This window comes from Portunus trituberculatus, chromosome 40 (assembly GCF_017591435.1).
Source record: "Portunus trituberculatus isolate SZX2019 chromosome 40, ASM1759143v1, whole genome shotgun sequence".
Lineage (NCBI taxonomy): Eukaryota > Metazoa > Arthropoda > Malacostraca > Decapoda > Portunidae > Portunus > Portunus trituberculatus.
The window spans coordinates 11,175,458-11,200,383 of NC_059294.1; the positions used below are offsets into that span (position 1 = coordinate 11,175,458).

The window sequence follows — 24,926 nt, forward strand, 5'->3', positions numbered from 1 at the left end:
AAAAAAAAGTGTGATATAATAAAGTAGGAAGAGAACATCATAGATTAGGAGATTGACCAAAGCTGAAGATTAAAAAGAGGACATTGTCAAAACATGTCAAACACTGACTAGATAACAGATGGACACTTAGGCTAACAGTAGTATAACAGAACTGGGACCTTATTAAAAAAAATAAAAAAAATAAATAAAAAAGGCTGAGGTGTCTTGAAATAGACAGGTCACTTTTCTTGGTGCTCATATTGGTTAGTGCACTCAACTTACACAAGTGAGATACTGGGTTTTAATCCTGGGCTTTATTCTACGTCTTTCTTTCACACACTTTTCTGCACCATCTTATAACTAGTTAACTGTTTTACAATATGAACTTTAAACATAATTAGTTTCTTTTATGTATGTAAAACCAATACTGCAACTGGCATACTCATTATCGTTCTGTAATTTTTCTTTCATGTATGTTTCAAATTCCAACCAGTTTGAAATATGTGTTATAAAAAACAACATTGAGAAAGAAATACCTCAACATGCAATGACAACCACAATAAACCTTTACACTTTTGCTTCTCATCTATGACCAGTTCAACAGGTTATTCTCACATGTTTATACATTTAAAATATATATCATAGTTAACCAGCTCCATTAAAGAAAGAAGTGAGAAATCCAGTATGGACTGTAAGCCTGTAAAGGCAAACATTGAGGTGTCATGTTAATGCCATCTCTTCTGATAACATCCAATAGTAGTTTTAAAAGATATCAGCGCTAAAAACAGATATGTATAATTGTATAATGAGGACTTAATATCTTGTAAAAGAGGAAAACTAGATTCATCCCTTTTTTTCTTGATTGAAAGTACCTTTTCTTGAAATATACAGCTGCTACAAACACAGGTTGCATCTGATTTAATAACAACAGAATGGCCCACGTAACTTCATCTATAAAAAAATAGCAAACATAAAGAATATAAAAATATAACAATTGAAAGTAGACTTAACACAAAATGGTACTCTTTCAAATTTATACATTAGTTGTTACTTTCACACCCTTACTGTCTTCTGTCTTTTATACATTCTTTTCAAGGTAGTGGGTAGTAAATGTACATTACACATAAATCTATCTGCCCTTTCCAACAAATGTTTACAATCGCACCCTTAAGCATCACTTAAGGATATACTAGAATCATACCTTAGCTTCTAGACTCATAAGGGAAGCCAAACTAATCCTCATCAGCTACACTGTAAGAGGATCAGTTGTACAACATACTTGGTTCTTTCTATATCAGTGCCCATCAGCAGAGTTAGTTTACCCCTGCTGCATGATTGCCTTCTTGACATCTGACCTGATATATTGATCAAACTACAGACATAGGCAAAGCTTCCATAAAGGCCCTTGAGGCTGTGTCTCATTTATGTATAAACAACTTCTATTAGTTTGTCCTTATTGTTAGCTTTTCATTTAATGGTCCCTTTATGCTGCCTGTCAGTCCTATTCATGGCTTTATCCTTAGCCCTGCATCTCTCACTTCCAATTCAGTTATCTTCATCAATCATTCTCATTCTTTCTCTCCATATAGCAAACTAAATGTAATAATCTATGTGTTCTGGTAATTTCTGTGATGCATTCTCTTCCCATTCTCTTCAACATACATTTGGCTGGTTTTATCTTACACCAGGACTGCTTATTTACCTTCATTATCTTGATATATCTCATTAAAAGTCCTGTTTTTCATTACCACAATGCATCAACTTCACACTCATATATCATAGTCTGCCATTCAAATGCAGGTCAAGCTATCTTACTATAAGTAATAAATGATTTGCAAAAACTCTTATCTGTTCCTAAAGCTTTTAATACAACTAAGTTCTCCATCCCTGCAGCAATCCCAACACTCATTCAACAAAATCTAATAACATACTGCAAAGTCTATCTCCAGTATGGAGAATTTCCATTACTGGCTGAAAGAAAAATGAGACTTTACAAAGGAAAGGGTGTAGGTATGGAAATGCATAGCTAAGGAGACTGTCATCACCACTCCCCTAGAGACAGTTTCTGGAGGATACAAGATGTTACAGCTTATATGTACAATTACAATGTTGGCCATTGAAATTAGCATGGGAAGGCTTACTGATATGGCTAAGCTGATAAAAAAGCCTGCTTGATTTTTTTCAAGACCTCTCCTGATAATTCAGTCAAATGGGCTTTGCTTGGCCTCTTGTATAGGTGCCAGTGTTTGATTTTTTGGGGTTCTTGTCTGTACTTATAACAAATTTACTTGCTACACTTTCCTACCTTGTAGAGGGATGTTATAATTGTAGCTTCATCAATTCTCAAGCCCTAACTGCCAATCATTGTCTCACACCTGGGCACAATGCAAAATATGGTAGAAAGAAAATAGCTGGTCTACAGAGACTACACAATCAATTACTTCAGAACATTATGAAAATTATGAAATATGAATGCTGTGCCCTAACACCAAAATACTATCCTCAGCTGCCATATGTATGACCAGACAACTGATGCTACGCCATAATGAAGACAGGTGAGAAAGTTTGAATTTCAAACAGGGTAACCTGCGACAATGATTTTAATGGTCACCACTGTACACACTCGTTAAGAAAATTCATCCTGGTTCCCTGGGTCCCTTATTGTCTGAATAAAAAGTAGTCCTGACTAACAACTAAGGTAACTGACTAGTAACTCAGGAAAAATGTTGGAAAAAATATATTTATTGATCAACTGACTACAAATTACCACTCATTATGCAATGTAAACTATCAATTCACATAGTTTTTCATGTCCTGTAATGCTTTAAAGTTTTTTTTATACATTTAAATGTTAACTGATAACACTAAAAAATCAACAAATAACATTTTCATATACACATTTGATATCAACAAAAAATATAAATACTATGATGACACTTAAGATGTTTTTGACAGCAAGAGTTACTTGATGTTAAGCTGCTAATTTACAAATACTCCCACACACACTCCACTGCTTCAGATCTAATTCCTACACTCACCTACCACCTTATATGGATATGTACATATGCACAGTATTGTCCAGTCTTCTTGTACTGTGTTACCTTATACGCTGAAACAATCACAGTCAAACTTGGAAGTGGTCAAATCATCTGACTACCAATTCAGACCCCAGTTAAAAGACAACCATACACACACACACACACACATACATATACACACACACACACACACACACACACACACACACATGCACACTTCCATACATATATTGCTAAGAGGGAAGTGGTTCCAAAAAATCCCTTTCAATTACAGCTTCTATATGAGCTAGAGAAAAAGATGAGGTGGAGGAGCAAGACAATGATCCTGAAGATGATGTCTTTCCAGTACCTGGTGGTGCTGCTGCAGAAGAATAGGTACCGGTGAAGGGCTGATTAGCACTGGCTCCAGCAGGGACAAAGCAAGGAGACACAAGGGTGTTGAAGAATGGTTGAAGGTCCGTAAGTGTTGAGATGCTTGTCACTGTTAACATCAGGTGACCAGGCTGATATTCTAAGGTTCTAGTGTTTTTGGGTCCTTTCTGAAAACCAAAGGTAATTTCATATAATGAATTTATTCTGTATAGCTTGCTGACTCATTACTTTCCTTTGATATTAGCCATTAATATTAATTTACTGTACAAATATATGTCTCTTCAAAATAACCTTAAAAATATACATGTATAGAGATATTTCTTGAAAGCTAGGAAAATACAGGCAACCGCCGATTAACGAACATTCACACAACAAAATTTCGCTGCAATGAACGTTTCCATTTACTACCATCTGCTCATATAACGAACACCAAACTCACTTTAATAAAATTTTATCCAGGTAATTTTTTTGAAGTTTGAAAACCCTGCCGTATCATGCAAGCTGACAGGCTATTGAATACACCAGCGCCTTTCATGGACAAAACGCGCACCACACACTCCCCTACCCTTCCCCGCTTTTAGTTCAAAACAATAACAGCATCCAACAGCAGCTCATCTTCCCTCGCTCAACATGCCACCAAAATGCCCTGCAACCAGCCCTGCAATGTTGCCTAGTGTTGCTAAGAAGACCAGGAAGTCTCTTACTCTCAAAGTGAAGCTGGATACTATTCAAAGACACAAGAGAGGCGAGAAAGCTAACAGCATTGCTCGCCACCATGGCTTGACTCCATCTACTGTCTCTACTATTTTCAAGTCAACAGACTCTTTTAAGAAGACTGGTGAGACCATATCTTCCTTGCAAGCTAAAAGAACCACCCGAACTCGTGACTCTGCAATGGATAAAATGGAAAGCCTTGTGGAAATGTGGTACATAAGTTTTGTATGTGGCACAATGATGTGCCTTTTGTTTACATTCTACAGGTTGCCGGTTAGCGTCTTTCCTGTTCCATTCTCCCTCCCTTCATAAATTTAAGATCATCAACATTATAAAGTTACTTACATACATACATTAGTGTACATTATAATGACTTAGTCTTGAATTAAACTGTTTCAATGTTTAACTTCATTATTTTTAATTTCATTAAACCTTTTACTGTACTATGATGCACTCTCGCTTTGTTTACTCTCAATGGAAGTTCAAGTCAGGGATCAAACTTGTTATAATTGGTTTGCTTTACAAAAATTCACGCAACAAATGTTTTTTTAGGAATGTAACTTGTTCGTTAAGTGGGGGTTGCTTGTACTTAGGTAATTCTTCCTTTTCTCTCTGCTTCATGTAAAAGCTGATCCATTTCATACCTTACTGGCCATGAGTTTGGCAATCCTGGCAATGTGAGGCACAAAGTCACAACTCTTGAGGAGGATAGTTCCAGCACCCTCCATGTTTTCTTCAGCACTTGAGGCTGGGATGGGGCCCACAAATGCCCACCGATACCTATATATATATATATATATATATATATATATATATATATATATATATATATATATATATATATATATATATATATATATATACACACACACACACACACACATATATATATATATATATATATATATATATATATATATATATATATATATATATATATATATATATAAGAAATTGCTCATAAATGTCCATCAGTATTTCCAAATTTAAAGTGTGCATTAAGAAACAAAGAATGGTGAATTTAACACTCAATTGTACACATTAATAACACAATTATAAACAAATTCAAGACATAGAATTAATGTTAACGATCATATGCACACAGTTGGATAAGTTCAGCATATACTATTTTTGACCTGTAGTAGAGGGCATCTCATCTCTTTGAATTATTCTAGACATGTATGACTTATCATTATTCTATTCAACTGGTATCATACTATTTAACTGGTAACTTCTTTGCCTGGAAAAAAAAAAAAAAGGGGGGAATACATACATTTGAAATTGTGGTAGATGTTGAGCAGGAAGAGCCAACATTAAATCTAGGAGTTTACAAGCTGACAGGTAGAGGGTCAGCCATGATGGGTTGTTGTGGGCATTCAAACCATTCTGTGTACTAAACACCCATGATGAATCCAAGGTAGACAGTCGCTTTAAGTGGGAGCTGTAAAAACAAATCTTTTTAGGGTAACTGAGTGCAAGAGATGTAAGAGTTGAAATTTGAGATGATACAAAGCCTTTTACAAGTTCTGATATTCTTGCAATAAAATTGAAACAGATTATTTGGCAAACTAAGGCAGTCTATCTTTCATAAATATAATCAGTAACACTATATATATATATATATATATATATATATATATATATATATATATATATATATATATATATATATATATATATATATATATATAGATGAGCATATGTGCATACATGAAAGATAGAGTATGTAAGTGCATGCTAATTTTAGCCCCTAGTTTGTTCATGCCACCATGATTTACTGGGACTATTCCAGTTTTGAGAGAGTTTATCCAGAATAGTTGGATTAGAATAAGTTGCCATTGATCAGTTCAGACATCAAATGCATACCCTCCAAAAGGTTACAATTATTTTCCTAATTCTGACATACTACATGCATACATACCATATAAGTCTCCAGCATACAAAGAAATACAAGGGATAACAAATAGTAACAGTCATTTAAGTCCTTCCAAAATAGTCTAATATACTATTTTGCTCTCACTACTCATACAACAGACAGGGCAGAACAAGGGAAGAAAAAAGAAATAATCCTTCACATATAGACTTCAGTAAAATACACTAAACTTACCTCACAACAAATATAAAAACTATACTGGTATAGTTTTACTGGAGCCAGTGTTACACATAATAATATGTAAACAGAGTTCCAATCTATGTCAATAACTCGAACCATATGTCCTAGTTTATTCTAGTGTTGTGAGTGCTGATAGAAGCTTAACAATGGCATAATATGTATGGGTCCCCTCAGCACTGCTTTCATATAATGCCTACTTTTAATGCCATGATACACAACAAATGCATTCACATGGTACATAAACTGATTAGAATGTATGTAGCAATCTGCTATATATAGACCCATAAATATGGCATACTCTCCCTCATATTTGTGGTGAAAACTTTTATACTATCAATATAATATTCATATTTATTTAACAACAAATATATTTCATATATCCTCTTCATCTATCAAAATAGTACAAAGAAAGATGGTGAATGTGTTACTGGACATTACAACCAATATTGTGGTATTGAGAGGGACATAATAGTTAGCATTTGGAGAAAAGCAAATTTCATGTTTTGTTCATGAGCATCTGCAGAAGGCAATATTTCAGTTAGTGCACTGCAAATAATCAATTCTTTATGTTTAAAAACATATAATAGGTGTTACCAAATGGAAATACCAACAAAAGCATGAGCATTTTAAAAATAAGAAGATAATTAATGATCTAAATAAGCTAATAAACTAAATAAGCAGAAAAAAATAACACAATTAACCATAGAGCATCTGTCTGGTCCAGCATGTGAAGGTACAGGTGCAGGCTAAAGGCTTGGATTAGCAGGCAAATACTTCAGGAGTATTTTGAACATCACCTGTTACCACTTGTATTTTAAATATCATCCAAACTGAAGAAAAAAAGCTGAAGAAAAAGGATAAATTTCCTTATTAAATGACTAGGTTTGCATGGTTCAGTAACATAAGTTGTCAAAATACTCCCATAATGCAACAGTACAATAGAAATTCCTACTAATACCATCCATTACCTTCCCCCTTTTTTGCTGCTCACCACCACCGCATCAGCAACATGTGCAAATTGGGAAGAGACAAAATCTATTATACACAGGTGTTAATTGTGTTCTTAAAGATCTAATACTTGTAACAAAAGGCTTCTGTGAATACATATATGTCAAAACTAACACCAAACTAAATTAAATTTCAACACTTAGAAAATGTAAATTTCCCTTAACATGGAAAACCTACACTTTGATGGATGAACACTGAACATGTAAAATTTACATGTGTGTGTGTGTGTGTGTGTGTGTGTGTGTGTGTGTGTGTGTGTGTGTGTGTGTGTGTGTGTGTGTGTGTGTGTGTGTGTGTGTGTGTGTGTGCACTGCTACCTACATAGCTATTGCCAACATGTCTACTAAAAACACAAGAAAAGTTTAGCTCACCTGAACTGCTCTGTGTCAGTAGCCAGCTCTTGTTCCATCATGAGGAAAACTTGTACCAACTCAGTAATGATGACAGGCCACAGTGATGTGACTCCTCGAGGTGAAAGACGCAGTAATAATACACGGAAGCATAGCAACACTTGAGACACTAGCAGAGGAACCACCTGTCCTAACCTGGTCACTTCAGCCAAACGTTCTGAAAACCCGTACATGTTTGTATTATAAGATACTTTATAGCTTAGCTATTGTTAAGTTTTCATACTTGTATAAACTTGCATAATGCAACAAAAATCTAGTACAGTGGTACCTTGAGATACGAGCTGCCTGAGATATGAGTTTTTTTGGGATACGAGCTACGATTTGATAATTTTTTTTATTTTGAGATACGAGTCATGCTTGGGGATGTTGCCACTGTAGTCAGCGGCTCAGCGCATTGGTCAAGCCTCAGCTGAGCTAGTATCTACATGTTTTCCATGGATTTCATGCACTGTGATTGTTCTTTCATAATTTTCACACTATTTACTGACCTATTTTTTTTTTGTCTAAAGGAAGTGCAGTTTTAATTTATGTTTAATGTTTACGTGTGAAAGGTGCCTGCATCCTTTCCTCCCTTCCTCCTTCTCCTCCACCATTTACCACCATTAGCCGAAAACATGTGTCTCCAAAGTAAGAACACTAAATAAACTTTTGCTGTTATTTCATATATTTTCATGCATTGATAAAGTATGCATGTGTATGTAATTGCACAGGCAAAACAAATTTCTCCTATCTCTGCCTATCTCCTCCACTGATGCTTATCACGGAGGGGGTAGAACAATGCAAACAAACCTCTTTGGTGCCTCTCTCTCTCTCTCTCTCGCTCTCTCTCACCTACTTAAAACTTCATTTATTCTATGAATAATGTTTACAGGATCGTCAATGAGCTCTTCTGTGATTATTGAAGCACCCAGTCATCTGTGGGTGGCTACATTTGTACACTCCAGCTGATCGACAGTCCCAAGTGAGGGTTGAGAATGCAATAATGTCCTGTGGAATGCACCCTCTGAGATAAATATACTTTATAAGAGTAGTTTATCTATTTATATTATATTTTGTTGTTTTATTATGTTTTTGTGCAATAATAATTATTCATATATACCTTTTTCTTACCTGAAAACACGTGAAAAAAAAGAAAAAGAAAAAAGAAAAAGAAAAGAGTGCTCTTTTTGGAGAGGCTGGAACGGATGAATGGCATTTCAATGCATTTCAATGGGAAAACTTGTTTTGAAATACGAGCTTTTTGAGATAGGAGCTCCGTCACAGAACAAATTAAACTTATATCTCAAGGTACGACTGTAGTATCTTTGTTCTTTTCACTACTTACATATGCAAGCTGACAGCTGCCATGAAGCAGCTTCCATCTCTGTGAGACCATTTATGCCATCTGGTGATTATGACTGACACATATAACTATCCTCTTCAATGAGTGAGGTACATGTATACCATAAGCAACATATGCTAATGAAATCATGAAAAATGACAGCAATGAGTAGTAAAGAATATGAATCAATTTATGAGAACTGAAAATTATAGAAGATACCTCACCCTGAATATCTGGAATATGGCGCATGTATTGATCTGTCTCCGAGCAAAATATGGTGAAGGCCAGTCTCTTCAAGAGCCCAGCTCTTGTTTCATATTCTGACTCTTTGCTGGAGAAAAGGCTAAGAGAACCGCCCTGAGACAAAGAGACTCTACCTGTGAAGGAAAAAAAAAATATATATATAATAATGAAGGAAAAAAAAAAAAAAAAAAAAAAGAAAGTGAAGGAAAAAAATATAATAATAAAAAATAAATAAATAAATAAATAAAAAAAATAAAAAACTAAAGTGCAGTAAAACCCGCTTAAGCCAGACCCTAATAAGCTAGATATTGTATTTTTTTCCATATGTCCTATTCCAAATACACTAGTGGGTACTTTATGCCCTTTAAAAAGCCCACTGTAAATCAAAGACAAATCATAGGACTTACTTAACAATTCTTTAAATACAGTCTTGTCATGAGTGCAGAGGTAGTCCACTATGGTGCGCCAGTATGTGAGGATTGGAGGGAGCATCATGAAGGTGTGGGTGTCCAGCAGCAGGTCCAGCACATCCCTGCGCCAAGCCCGCACCGTGTACTGGTACCCGGCAAGGGATGACAGCAACTGTGAGCATGCTGCAAAGGCTGGCATATTGCTGCGCCTGACAAAAAAAAAAAAAATAAATAAATAAATAAAAATAAATAAATAAAATAAAATAAAAAATAAAAAAACAATAAAATGTTGATAAAAAATTCATGAGTTTGTGGAAATAAAAATGTCACACAATAATGAATTTCAAAATTTAAAATCAGATTCAAGTATTAATTAAAAAGTTAGAGGTATCTTAAGCTTATTAATAGATCTGTTGAACTTTCCATTTCAAGCATTTTGTGTGTATATGTGGATTTAGCAATCTATTTGTAGAGTTCAGAGTGTCACAACAACTCACGTGTGATTGCGAAGGTAAGGCACCACATGGGCCATGATGTTGGTAAGCAGCGGCACAACCTTGTCCTTCTCCTCACTCACATACAGCACATCCAGGAGAGGTGCCAGTAACTCAGCCAGAACACTCAAGGCTGCTACACTGTATACTGGTGCATCTAATCAGTGAAAATAGATGTTATCTTTATGGGTTATACATTACCATCCAAAATTAAGAAATTCTCATCATGATCAAAGTAAATGGTATGTCTAAAGTAGAAAAATATGTATTTTAAGTAGTTCTCTACATCATAAAAAAGAAAAATAATTTTGAAACATATTACATAAAATTATTTCAGGTTAAAGGTAAGTGTTAAAATTAAATACCATTCAAGAATTTCCTTATTGTAATAGTACTACATAACAATAATGTCAAGAAACAGAGAAATGTACCATTGACACCCTCCTTCTTCTCTGGATGCTCTGCCTTCACAGTGAGGTTGCGGCGTAGCCAGGTGGTTGGCTCCAGACCTGAACCAGCAATGTTACTGCAGGATTCCAGCAATTTGCTTGACACTTCCTATGTCACAAGGGAATACAAAATTTAATAGGCCTTTGGACACACAATACTACAATACAATAATAAAGGTAACAATATTTTTTCTATCAATACATTTTCTATTTTTGGTTTTGTTCTTTAAACAGTTAATAATATTTTGAACAAGAATAGAATTCTGGATTACATTTTCTAAAACTCCTATATAATTACATATACATATGCACAATGTAAATGCTTAAGATTTGTTGCACTGGCACTGGCATCTTGGCTGATGGCTATGATAATCATACTTTTAAAAGCATGCTAATTCAGAAATCCAAAAGCGATGATCAAATTCTGACCTGTAATTCTTTAACATCCTTTTTTTCTTGCAGTGGTGGAGCTCGCTGGACAAACTCATTGAGAATGGCAAGAAGAACAAGTTGTGCAGGTGGAGAGAGGGTCAGGGTTCCTTCCTTCACCATGGACAACAAGGGAAACCAACATTCCCCAAGTTGAGATCCAGGACACTGCTGTGCATAAACATAAAACACTTGCAACACACTCACTTCCAAAGGCAGCGTCTGTGAATGAGAAAAAATAAAACATGTTAAAAAGATGCCACAATATTTTGAACAATATTGTAGATATGTTAAGTATTAATACATTAGAAACAGTAAAGTGTATGTATTCATATTATTTTGTTTTATTTTTGAAATAGTACTGAAAATATTTCACAACTAGTCAACACAATCCATATGTAAGTATTTCACCTGCTGGCAGCCTTCTACAATTGGAGGCTGCTTGACCACCTGTCTCACAGTGGCCACCAGTGTGTGCAGGGGCAACACCCGCAGCAAAGACATCATCTCCACCAAGGCCTGTTGTTGGACACAGCCATTCCACAAAAGTCCTCCAACTCCACTTTGTTTTGTGTGAATTCCATTATGGGAGGAGTTGGTTTTTGTGTTTACAGTCTCTGATGCAACAACACCAATGCTCTGTTGAATATTTAGATTATTTCAGCCTATGAGAATATGAACGAAAATTAAAAGACTAGGAAAAGGTAATGTATGACTATTTTCTACTTGCTCTTGTCAGTTTTCTATAGAAGTCTCTAATCACCAAAAGGAATAGTTATCTCCTATATCAATAGCAAGTTCCATTTGCTACCTAAATATTTGAACATTTCAACATTGTTTCAGATTACTATGGTAGAAAAATGGGAAAAATATTTCAATTTTGAATCATAAATAATGAGTACAAGTTCTTACCTGCCACACAACACTAACAGCTGCCAGTAGGTGAGGGGTCTGGTGGTGGCAAATGGGTGAGAGTAACTCCACTATTTGTTGTCTAACACCTTTCTTGCTTCCCATAATGAAAGGGGCCTCTAGGCTGTTCCCTGTTGCTACCCACAATGACAGTAGTGATGATATTATACGAGGAAGGTGACACAGAAGAGTATGGCGAGCACAAGCTTGTGGATCCAGATTACTATTGTCAATTGGGGCATCAACAATCTCCCCAACTGGAGAAAACACATGAAGAAGATTATACAATATCTGACCAGCAGTCTGGCCAGTTGGAATGGTTGTTGATGGTGCATAAGAAGAGGAACCAAATGCTGGAGATTGTGCTGGATCCAGGAGACAGAAATGAACAGTGTTTGTAAGGTACTGCAGCAGGGTGAGGGTGTAGTCTGGAGGTGTTTGGGGTGCTTGTGCTCCAGGGTTATAATATCCTGCCATATGCTCCAGCAATTCACAAATCAGATAGGTAACACGCAGACTGTTGTTTGGCAAGGAGGGGCCCATGTGAGGTAAAGATGCTGTGAACAGATGTAGCCACAATCCATGAAGGTGGCGCATGTGGTGGTGGTTCAGTGCTACACTTATTACCTCCATGAACATAGGCTGAGCTGGAATGGGCTGTCCTGGCTGATACTTTGCTGAATTTATACCAGAGTACTTCATACTTATGCTGGGTGGATCCTTCACAACACCACTCTCAGCTCGATCAGTGGCCAAAATGTCCTCCAGGCGAATCAAGGCTAGGGTCAAGTCAATTACTCTAGCAAGATATGTTTCTAGTTTAGTTATATTGCCAGACTGGCTAGTCAGCCCAGAATTGTAATCCAATACTTCCTCAGTAAAAGTCCGTGTCTCTTGAGAAGCTGGACCACTGTTTCCATTCATAGCATGTACAGTAGACAATAAACAATGTAAAACACATTTCTGTACTTTGCACTTGCTCAACAGATCAGTGATGTATGGTATGAATCCTCGAGGAGAATCAGTAACCAGGGAAGACAGGTGAGAGAAAACAAGACTGAGAACCTCAGATGAGGCCACCTGCACTTCTTGGTTGTCTCGTAAGTGCTCTTCTCTTAACCTAAGGTGTGGAAGGCAGGGATAGTATGAACGAAGGTAATAAAGGCACACGGTGATAACAACTTGCAGGTACATTGTAGATCGGAATTGACTTACCATGTCATTAGCATTCCCCCCATCAAACCCGTCACCAAAGACTGATCGACGATGCCTTGCTAATAAGATAATTAGGGGCGATGCTGACTGTAAGGAGCTAATGCTGGTTGAAGCAAGAGTCAAGAGAGATAGTTTTGGCTGTGCTTCAATGACATTCCTCAAGAGTGACAGTCCATTTAGACACTGCCCACTGTCAACAATCTGCATGTACAAGAGCATGTGAGAATGGAAAGGATGTCTACTTTGTTCAGAGGTTGTAGTATCACTCACAACTGATTGAGATATTGTATCATGCTCACTAGAGCCATCACTCTCAGGGTACTTGAAGTGGTTTGAAACAACAGAATCAATAATATCTTCAAGAATGCCTTGAACCATCTGATTCGGTGACCATTCTCCAGCTTCTTCACCGTCTTCTTCCTCTTCTAAACCAGTAAGAGGATTTTTCTTGACATCTTCTGATGATATTGTGGGTGATTTTTGGTAGTTGCCATTATGTATCCTTACTGCATTAGAAATGTTTGAGGGCTTATTCATCTTGGCAATATCTTCCATATCTATCCAAGGATGCTGGGTGAAGGGGTTCACCATGACAGATATTGGAGACTGTCGGGGCTGAGTACAGCTTGAGGGCATTTCAAATTCAGTGAAGTTGGCATTATGTGTAATAATTTTCTTACTATCTCCTGATAAAGATGTAAGGGCCAGTATGTGTTTGCTTGATGCTATTGCTTGTCTACCTTTTAAGTGAGACTGTCTGCCCTCCTTGCTGACGTGATACACAACTTCTCCACCTTCTGAACTTATGGCATAGATCTGTGATTCCTCAATTATACATTTATTTCCCTGACCCTGCTGAGAAGCAGGCAGCTTCTCAATGTTTACATGTTGCACACTGACTCTGCGTGTGTGAGGATGGAGCAGTAAGACAAGGATGGGATCAATGAGGCGAGCCATGTCATTACGTTGAAGAGAAGAAGTGAGCCATGCATGAGCCAAGCTTCTCTCTGAGCCACTGCTGCCTTGCAAGCGTTCTACCATCAAGAAGAGACACCTGTGAAACAAGATTAAGTTTATTCATTCCTACTGACTTATTCTTAGCATATATGTGGTATGATGTGATAGGCAATTTTACTTAAAATAGTCATTCTATGTGAACAGTTGTGATGGAACAAGTTCTTTCAATTACCTGTCAAATCCTGGCTTCTTTCCAGAAGCTCCTAATGAAACAGTACGAGACACCTGCCAGAAGGTCATCCACTGCTGCATGGCTGCACTGTCACATTCCACCCTTACTCCCCCATGACTCCAAAGAACTCCACTCTACAACAAAAGGAATAAATATTTAAAATGAATTCACTGCAGATAAAGGGAATCATATTTGTAATTAAGATGCCTAATTAGCATCCAAGGAACAAATATAAATTATCAGCCATATTCCAACAAAGTAATTATAATAAATGTCAGGTAATACAGTGTAGTACAGTAAACCCCACTTATGTTGAACCTGAATAAGCCAGATATTGGATAAGTCGGACACTTTCAGGATCTTTTTTTTTTTTTTTTTTAGGTTCTATTCTGTGTGCACTGGTAGGTATTTCTTTGCACTTTGATTGATTTTAAGCCATTTGGCTTATATACTCTAAAATATCCCAGATAGCTCTTACACTGTCCATCAAGTCGCTCGAGGAATTGTCCGAGCTGTTACAGACACAAAACAGGCACATGTGCTATGGCACTGTGTGTTTCACTGTTTGAACTGCTGCAGTCTCTGACGAGACAGCCAGACGTTACCCTACGGAACGAGCTCAGAGCTCATTATTTCCGATCTTCGGATAGGCCTGAGACCAGGCACACACCACACACCGGGACAACAAGGTCACAACTCCTCGATTTACATCCTGTACCTACTCACTGCTAGGTGAACAGGGGCTACACGTGAAAGGAGACACACCCAAATATCTCCACCCGGTCGGGGAATCGAACCCCGGTCCTCTGGCTTGTGAAGCCAGCGCTCTAACCACTGAGCTACCGGGCGTGTGTGTGTGTGTGTGTGTGTTAGTCTCTATTTACATAATGCATTGCATAGACCATTTCCAATGTTAGTGGTAACAGGCTTGCAAAATTTGAAAAGAAAAGAAAAAAAAAATCTCTCTGGTAACTCAGATTTTCAGATAATTTGGATTGGCCTTCTCCCAATTGCTCTGACTTATGTGGGGTCCACTGTGAAGATTTATGAAAAGTTTGGCATACTTATCAAGGAAGAGGTGGTCAAATCTAAGAGACCTGGAGTAATTTGGTTACAAGTTGAGACTATCAAAAATTGGTGAACAAGAATAAGAAAGATGTGATATATACATATAATTATATTCTGTACAAATGTATGTGGTGGCATCTGATGTGATGTAATAAAAAAGATAAAGCAATAGATGTTTTATGAGAACATAGATGCAATAGAAAGAATACTGTTTAGAAAAATGCAAGAATTGCTTTTGGATAAAAGACAAAGAAAAGGAAGGAAGGAAGGAACTGAAAGGAACAATGATGAGAGCTAGAATATGTATAAATAATATCATGTATATAAAGAACTCTCTCTTATAGAACATAAAGACCTAAAGGAATTAAAGGAAAGGTGGTACAGGCATCCACCAAATATCAACACCTTTTGCACCAATTCTGAGCTTTCATCATGTGCAATCTTGATGCTTTGTAAACACCATAATGCATTTATTACACTTTTATAATTCACATAGACAATAATTTTTCTTTTCGCAAGTGGAGGAGTGCAGAGTGAATGGTGCAAAAAATGGTTTCTGTGCAAATGGCTTCCAGGCAGTCTTCCTCAAGAGAAGTCTGTACCAGCACCAATCTCTGTGTCATTTGCTCTTGACAGCTTGATGCTTGAGACTGATGTTAAGATTGGCCTTATAAAGTTGTTTATAATCTTGAATAAGTGCACTGTGCCACACAAGTGATCACTTACATAGTTGTTGGAATATAGACTCACTCATTGTCTTGTGAAAAAGCTTCACATCAAAGGTGTCACTTTTTGTTTTATAGCACGGTGTACTGCAGTGCTATGAGCATGATGATGATCACCATGTTCTTGTAAGACTGCTGGTTTGGTTTGCTCAGTGAAGGCAATATCACCAAGATTCTTCAGTGGGTCTGCAAAAGTTTTATGTGTATGATGTGGTGATGCCCATGGAACCATAGCTTTCTCCATGGAAAAAAAAAAAAAAGTGCTTAGGGTGATAATTGTTTTACCTAGTGTGAGCTCTTGATATCAAATGAAGAGAAAAGTTTGCTGAATAAAGATAAATTCTTATGGGAAGAGAGAAATCATCATGGAAATTTCAAGACAATAAAAGTAATTTAAGAAGTGGATAGAAGCAGAAGAGTGGATAATGGATACAGTTTCTAGTTTAAGAGACTTAATAGAAGAGGGCTAGGATGCTGCATGAGAAAAATGTAGCAAGAATAGTGGATCACTCTACAAAAGACTAAGATTCTGAGATGGATGTAGGCACTGCAATAACTGACACCACTGAAGTGATTGATGGGATAGAAGTGTAAGTTCTGGGAATTTAAAAGGGCTTTTAAAACAGGAGATAACATCAAAACAAATCAGAATATAAATAGAGAAGATAACATGAAAGGAAACACACTTCATCTTTCATGGAGAAGGTTGGCAGCTGGCGAGTTAAAGCCAACAGCATTTGTCGTTCAACAACAGATATAGGTGACTTTGGCGGTGCTGAGGTAAGGGTTGCACTGCAGACTGAAGGTAAGGTCAGACTGTGAAGCTGCAGCAGAAGTTCTGTGCTGGTTACATGGAACTGACTCAGACTTGGCTCCAGGTAAGTCCATAGCTGGCTTGCAACATGCTATAAAAAAAGAGAGAGAAGAAACATCTATAATAAATATGGTTTAATTTATGAAAACAATGTTACCCAGTAAAATGCAATTCTGTTTCTCCTTGACTAATTGATACAACAGCGAAGGCATTCCAACAAATCAATGCTAGTATGACTAAGATTGCCTTTTCTGATCAACAAACATGAGCATTGTATTTCCTTACACTATACATAATAAATCTTATATGTGTGCTTCTGCTTCCATTCTTCCAAACAGACACAGATTAATTAATCCATCACTCTCCCTACTTCTCCATTTACCCAAGTCATACACTACTTCTAACACTTAGTTGGTATGTGGATTTATAATGTCAATTATTTTTAATCTTTTCCTCCTTGAACACAAACACTATTTCCTCACATTTATCTTCAGTTCCCATTTTCATACACAATATGAAACTCATGATTAATTTTTATATATGATCTATCTTCTTAACAATATCTTTTGAAAAATAAGTTTAATACATAAATCACAAATAACACTGTTTATGTGACATAAAATAAGGTAGTAGATGCATACCTGATGCACTGATGTATGATGGAGAAGAATATGAGTATGTGTTGGAAGTAGAAGGGGTGTTATGTTGACAGTGACAACCCCTGCCTCTGTTCCTATGTCCTGCATGAATACTCTTCTCCACACAGAGAGTTCAGACTGTGCCAGCATCACCAACTCCAAAAGGGTTGATATTGATGCCAAGGAGAATTGTGGAGACACCTGTTGGCCACATATGACACATGCCAACAAGCTAAAGAGCCACTGTGGAATGCTTATGCTTGGACGGATAGGGGCAACATCAAGTGTGGTGGGCAGAGAGGAAAGATCCACTAGGAGACTGCATGACACCTGAAATACTTCCAGCTGTTCACTTGACTCAGGACTGAAGTGAATGACAGACTGGAGATCATCATTCTTGCTATTTTTCTTTCGATGCTGTCTATGAGTAAATGAAGGGGAACTCCCAGGTGACGAGAGATATAACTTTTTCTCAGCTTTCTGACACACTTTGGTTTTCTCACTAGTTTCACAGCACATTAAACATTCGTTCAGCAAGGATTTGAGTTCTAACAGGCTGTCTGCACCTAAAACTTCACCTCTGTATAGGGCATTTTGAAAATCAGTGAGAGATGAGTCACTTGAGATTAGCCTTTTCTGAATGAATTCCAGAAAAAATCGCTCAAAATCCTTCACATAACTGTGTATTGGGGAAAACTTGCATTGATTTGGGCTCTGAGGTGCACTTTCAAATTCATCTTCACTACCTTCATGATTAAATAGTTGTGGTGGAAGAGATGCTTCAGTGATGCTTTCAGTTTCTCTCTTTGTGGCCATAGACATTTCCACCTCCATGTCTGAACCACTGTCACCTTTATCATTTAAGCTTTGTATTTCACTACATTCAAATATGTCATCTGTTTTTTCGTTACAGGTTTCACTTTCAACCAACTGCTCATTGTTTTCAGAATTGCTTTTTGCCTCTATTAGCTTTGTTTGGCAATCATCAACATTACTTGGACTAGAGATGAATGATGTTTCAGCTTCCACTTCCAAAATTTCACTTATATTACAGCTTCCATCAACCAGTGAACTAGATGAGCTTTGTTCATTTGGATTAGTATCATCCTCACTAGCTTCAATGCCAATCTGAACTATTCCACACTCTGTAGGCGGACTCTCTCTGGCTGCAGTTTCTGGTACTGACACTGGCCGCATCACAGGGCTTACTTGAGACAAGGCCTTCAGTTGCAGGGAAGCAAATGTTGCAATACTTGTTCTTGAGTCTGGTCGTGAAAAAGAATTTGATGGGGGTAAAGTAACAGAAGGGATTAACTTGTGTACAATGGCTTGGCAGAGAGTGAGTCCTGCCAATAGTTCCTGAGCATCCAGAGCCATGAGATGGTCAGTTAGGAGGGTAGTTACTGTGGAGAGTACCTCTGGCAGTCGTGACGCCTGGGTCTGCTGCTGTGTATCCAGCGGAAGTGAACTAAGCAGGTGCTGCAGAAGAGTGCATACTTCACACACGCTTGTCTCTGGGTCACCAACATTTTCAACTAATACCACAAGGTTCTCTCTATCTTTTATGATATTGCTAGAGGCTTTCCTTAGTAAACAAGTTTGCCTTAGAAGATCAGTTAGGTGCATCCAAGGATATGATGGTTGCAAGGCATTGAACACAAGGGTTGCCGTTTTTGTTATTTCATGATAGCCTCTATTGCCATCACCTGGAGGCTTGCTGGTGCCATCTGGTGACTGAGGCAATGAAGGACTTTGTTTTTCTGTCACACTCTGTCTCCTGCTATTGGGTTCAGATACTGGCTCACTTGTTTTCTTTAGGACTTGGCAAGTGTGATACAAACATCTGAAAATAAGAATATTAGCATTATGTAAAGCCCATCACAATAGTTACCAAATATGTATATGTGGAACATACATGTTATAAAAGATGATTTAACCAATTTATGTATCATGATTTTACGGCTGTTCAGAGTACAATAAGTAAAATCAGACCTCATGGTAAGAACAGCTGTACTGGTGCTCAACCCCTAGTACTTTAGAAATTTTGCTTTACTCAAGGTTGGACAGCTATGGCTGTCTTTCTAGAATGCCACCAAGAAGATATCCATAAAAAAAAAAAAAAAAAAAAATATATATATATATATATATATATATATATATATATATATATATATATATATATATATATATATATATATAACAATAAATATGAAAAAATATATAATAATATGACTCAATAGATATAAATCTATTAGAAATGGTCAATATCTTTAATTTTCGATAGTATTCTAGGAAATTCATACATAAAACCTCATTCTTTCTACCAACAATGAAACAATTTTTGTTTACCTGTTCATAAAACCACATATTTCTAATAAATAAACATCTACTTTAATTGAAAGTAGAGGTAAATCATTTCCACTTCTTTCTTACCTGAGAAGATCCAAAAATATGTTGTCCAAGATGTATGGACCAATTTCTGGTTTGTCCAACAGTGAAACAATGAGTCTGTACGGCCTCAGGTCAGGGGGATTTTTTCCTTGACTAGTCCTCAAGCAGGCAACAATACCCTCAACTAAAAGTGGTCTTGAAAAACTTTCAAAATAAGCATTTACTTCCACTCCATCATCAACAGATGAGTCACTGACAGCACTGTTGAGGCGCTTCATGATTGGGTGTTCAGAGGAAAGGAGGGTGAGGTTTATCTCAGAACCCAGCAGCCACGCATACAAACGTCTGTAGAATAACAAGCAAATATTAACATGAGAGAGAGAGAGAGAGAGAGAGAGAGAGAGAGAGAGAGAGAGAGAGAGAGAGAGAGAGAGAGAGAGAGAATTTTTCTCTTAATGGTACCTATGATCACAGTAGCACTCACCTGTTGAGTGACATGTCCCTCCTTAGCAGGACTAAGATAGCAGAGGTCACAATTCTGACTAAGTCTGGACGCAGCAGCTGTGTGTTGTGCATGGGCAATGCAGCCAGCGTCAAGTCAAGTGCTGCTCTCTGCACCATGACATTACTGTCTTCCATGGCCTGACATAATGCTGCAACCTTCACAAAACACACATCTCTTATAAAAGACAAGTATTGGCTAATAGCAACAAAATTCATATATAAATGTTCCACTGAGGTGCTATTCTTAAAAGAAGAGCCAAAACAATTAACCAAAGCTAGAGGAGACACAGGAGAAAAAAAAAAAAAATAATAAAAATAAAAAGTGAGAGAACATGAACTGTGAAATATAGGTAAGTTGTTAACAGATAAGTTACTCTCATGACAAGAGGCTCATTGATGTAAACAGAAAACTTAACTTTAGAAATTATGAATAATTATGGAACTCACCATAACATCAATATTTGTGCCAAGGATGTAAAGTTGATCTTCAGTTGAAAGTTTTCTATTATAACAGGACATGATATGAGTGATGCCAGGAAGACGCACCCCAGAGTTTCCCCACACACAGTCCCATAGGCAGCCAAAGAACTCTGCTTGACCTACGCCTTCAGCCACACGAGACAGCAGCTGGGATGTTCTGGGGAATTAGAAGATAATGGGGATACCATATTTATCTGTCAGTGAACAACAGTTATTTCCAGCTATCTTTTGATTTATATGATGTCTGCTCCTAAGAAGATCATAGAGGAATTCCAAGGAAATCAGGTTCTTTGGAGCAGCTGCCAATCATCACACAAGAGATCAACTGGAAAAGATATTAGGTTGAGACACAACATAACCTACTATGTTACTAAGTGAACTCAGCAGTAATTATACCAAAAGCATGCAGTTTTAAGGAAGAACATACCTCTCTAGGTGATCTGACCCTTCTTCCAGTCCAGCCAAAATACCAGAAAGAAAGCCATTTAGTCCTGGCCTTAGACGTGGACCAAGAGGAACAAAGTGTGTCTCATAAACAGTCAGCAAGGCAGATCGTACATTCATGGCAGCACTGCTGAAGAGAGGAAATAATCCTGCAAAGAGTACAAAAGCAATGTTCAATGTCATCTACTTCCCCGGAATTACAACAAACTGAATATCATTCCTTCATCATGGTAATCAAACATATTTTTCAGATTCACATCATCACTGGTGATTACCTGATTTATCTTTGTCCAGATACCTCTTCCTGGAAGCTAAAGAATATTATATAATCACCAGGAAAAAAGGTGACAACCTACCTGCACTATATATGAAGAGTTCCTGGGAGAGTCTGTTGGTTCCCATGCACTTGAAGATAATGTCATATGTTTCGAGCGCTTTCAGATGTACCCCCGATGGTAAAGCAGGGTGCATACACTGGGCCAAGCGCTTACTGATGGTGATGCGTCTAGGCACTACAGGATACTTCATGTGAGACAACAGAACCTGAGAAAAAAATAAATAAAATAAAATAAAAATAAATCAAATTGACACAGTAGACAATGGAGTGGGAACACATAACTGCATCTAACATCCTTTGTAGAAATGGATATAACATTAACATTCATTGCCATGTCAAATATTTACATCAAACAACAAAGATAATGCACACCATTTACTTCCCTGATTTTCTATCTGATTTACCTTGTTGAGTTTTCCCAGTGTGGATATAAGGTCGGCCCATTCACTGGTATTCTCAAAGTTGCGCAAAGTTTTGTCCACCGCAGCCACATAGGCGCGGTACTTGGAGTCACCAAGCAGGTCATATTCTTCTAAGCTGAGTCCACTCATTCTAAAACCATGCCATGTAAAAATCCCTCATGAAACATTTGAACATTAGACAGATATTTTTTGTATGAAGTAACAAATATAGTAGAAAATGTAAATAATAATATTGTAATAACACAGGAAAATAGATCTATGCTTTCAGTTCACTAAACAATAGAAACCTACGTATCAGAGAACTACCCATGATTGTTGAAGAAAGTAAGCTGTGATGACAAGGAATGCACCTTAATGCAGCCATAAATTAATACGTCATGTACATCAAGCTTACCCCTCTGCTGATAACTTATACTTTGACTTCCTTGATACTCCGAAGTTTGAATGTGAGGATGAGGTCATCATGCACTGCCTAAATGACAAGAAGTTATTGGCATTATTACAGTGTTTCAATACCAACATGCTGCATATTGACGATACAACCTTAGCAGCCTTATTATAAAGCAAAACTATACTCTTAGTTACTACATAAACATGCAAACACTGAATATATACAATAGCATGATAGCATTGGGCTGAGCTACACATACACAATAAACATAAATATAGCTGTATTGCATATCCCCGCATCTCCTCAGGCTTCTGCATCACATATACATAATATCACATCTGCAAGAACATAAAGCAGCAAGGTAGACAGTTCAAGCTAATTTTTCTGAAGCCAAAATGATATTGTATTTAACAACACCAAATGTTAAGTGCAGCTCATATAATATTAGTTATTCAAATAAATAAATTAATTAGTTAAAAGCACTAACCCATTTGCCTCACCATGCCCGGGACTTGAACCTGAGCTTCTCAGTTGTGAGCCACACTAAGCGGTGTGTGTGTGTGTGTGTGTGTGTGAATAATTTTTCAAAAGTGCTGTAGATCTAACTAAACACCACATCCTCACCTGGCCAGGACAATGCAAGGCTATCACCATAGCGAGGCATTGACCCAATAACTGTTTATTTAGCCAATCACAGGAACAATGTGCATTTACTTGTAACTGGTACAAGAGATTGATATCATGAACCAGATGTAACAAGAGCACAAAAGCAGGTCTAAGAAAATATGTAAAATCATGCATGAATATGTGGCTAGGGAGTGAATAGTGTTGTCCAGCAAATAGGTCTACATAAAAAAAAAAAGAAGCTGGGACAAAGCATCAATTATTACAGTTGGGAGCGATTTCCAATGAGAGATATGAGCCTTGGTGTTGGAGTTGTGAGGAGAATACTAGATTTGTGGCCTTTAATGGTGGAATGAGGAGGATATGAAAACCAGTAAGCGTTAATAAATCCCAAGGATACAACTCAAGCCAAGCAGAGTACAAAATAAGTGAGAAGAGGGACCCTGGTTTTGTGTCTGGACAGTTATAAAAAAAAAAAAAAAAAAAAAAAAAACTTAAATATAACAAAACGAAACTTAAAAGAACTTACCTGTTGCGTTTGGAAAAGTGTAAAACACAACACAGGTACCAGACTATGATGCAAGACGTACAAATGCAGGATATATGCCTCTCCCCCCCTTCCCCTGGTGTGGCCGCGGCCCAGCGAGCACGAGACCACTGCACCACCACCACCCTTGTGTCAAGCAGTCACCCTCCTTTATCTTACCGTGACGCAGCTACGTGCATTTTACCACACTACATATAATACACACCAACAGCACTCCAATTAATGAAATACTTGGCTGGGCAGATACCTGACAGTCCTACAAGAAGCATAAGAAAACGCAAGGAGCCTGCCGGAGAGTGACAGGCCTCATCCTGGTGTTTACACCTGTGTGCTGCACCACAGCTGGCCGTGACGTAGCACTGCACTAAGGATTACAACTTTACAAGCATCACAGAATACATAATTTATTCCTCACTACACACCACTTCATATATCTTATTCGTTAACTCAAAAGAAAATGCAATAACATTCAACATTTTATCTTAATGCATACCAAGATAAACAGACTTCATTAACTGGACAGTAAAATAATAGAGTAAGAAAAGATTTTTATCCTTCTACATAGGCACCTAGGTACACATTGTTAACGTTGTGCTAGATGTTTAATTATCTAACAAAGGACAAAAAAAATGTTCTTATAATCTAAAATCTTCAACATAATCATACATTTTCTTCACTTGGCTGGTGTTCCAGATTTTTTCCCCTTTTACCACCAATAGAATAAGGGCAGATTTAAGAAACATGTGTGAAGAACAACAAATGTGAAAACAGCAAGGAGTTTAAAGGAAAACAGAGACAAAATTAATATGTAAGTCTTGGTTGCAGTGGACAAAGAAAACGTGAATGACCGAGGTTGCGCGAAATCCTTGAGCTGCGAAAATATTGGCGAGTTGGTCGTCTGCGCATGCCCAGTCCAAGATGCAAATTATATTGCATTTAGAAAACGCGAAAATATTGAGCTTACAAAATTACCGAGGCTGCGGTTATTAATATTATCATTCATGGGTATGGACTGTGTGGGGAAACATGCCGCCCCAACCCCCGCCAACTAAGGGAGATAGTATGATTCAAGATGTATTATGCTTCCTCGACCCCACCCACACTTTTCATGGTAAACTATTCATTATTTCACGATTTATTGTTAGCAAGGTTTCTTTAGTTTCCCTTAAATACTGTAGTGATGGGTGAAACTAGTCAGGAATAAACTTACCTCTCAATGGCTGCATCTCATCCTTTCCTCTCTCG

At 37.3% G+C, this 24,926-nt stretch overlaps 1 protein-coding gene across 6 annotated transcripts; it reads right to left on the reverse strand.

The window, feature by feature from the left end:
• Positions 1-2,705: 2,705 nt before the first annotated feature.
• LOC123515966 (protein dopey-1 homolog) lies at positions 2,706-24,047 on the reverse strand. 6 transcript variants are annotated; one of them, XM_045274915.1, is made up of 23 exons: positions 23,664-23,809; positions 22,514-22,591; positions 22,102-22,249; positions 21,717-21,903; positions 21,344-21,509; positions 20,884-21,073; positions 20,417-20,592; positions 19,975-20,277; positions 17,545-19,384; positions 16,776-16,994; positions 14,297-14,430; positions 11,893-14,161; positions 11,392-11,619; positions 10,981-11,202; positions 10,534-10,660; positions 10,106-10,259; positions 9,606-9,817; positions 9,180-9,332; positions 7,596-7,791; positions 7,185-7,202; positions 5,377-5,544; positions 4,748-4,883; positions 2,706-3,556 (listed from the first exon to the last, which is right to left on the reverse strand). In XM_045274915.1, the coding sequence occupies exons 2-23, from the start codon at positions 22,582-22,584 to the stop codon at positions 3,251-3,253; spliced, it is 7,623 nt and encodes a 2,540-aa protein (XP_045130850.1). In that variant the 5' UTR covers positions 22,585-22,591; positions 23,664-23,809; the 3' UTR covers positions 2,706-3,250. The 6 variants fall into 6 exon arrangements, with proteins under 6 accessions (XP_045130850.1, XP_045130852.1, XP_045130853.1 ...); XM_045274917.1 differs by lacking the exons at positions 22,514-22,591; positions 23,664-23,809 and adding an exon at positions 23,929-24,047; XM_045274918.1 differs by lacking the exon at positions 22,514-22,591 and having other exon boundaries at positions 23,664-23,811.
• Positions 24,048-24,926: the final 879 nt, after the last annotated feature.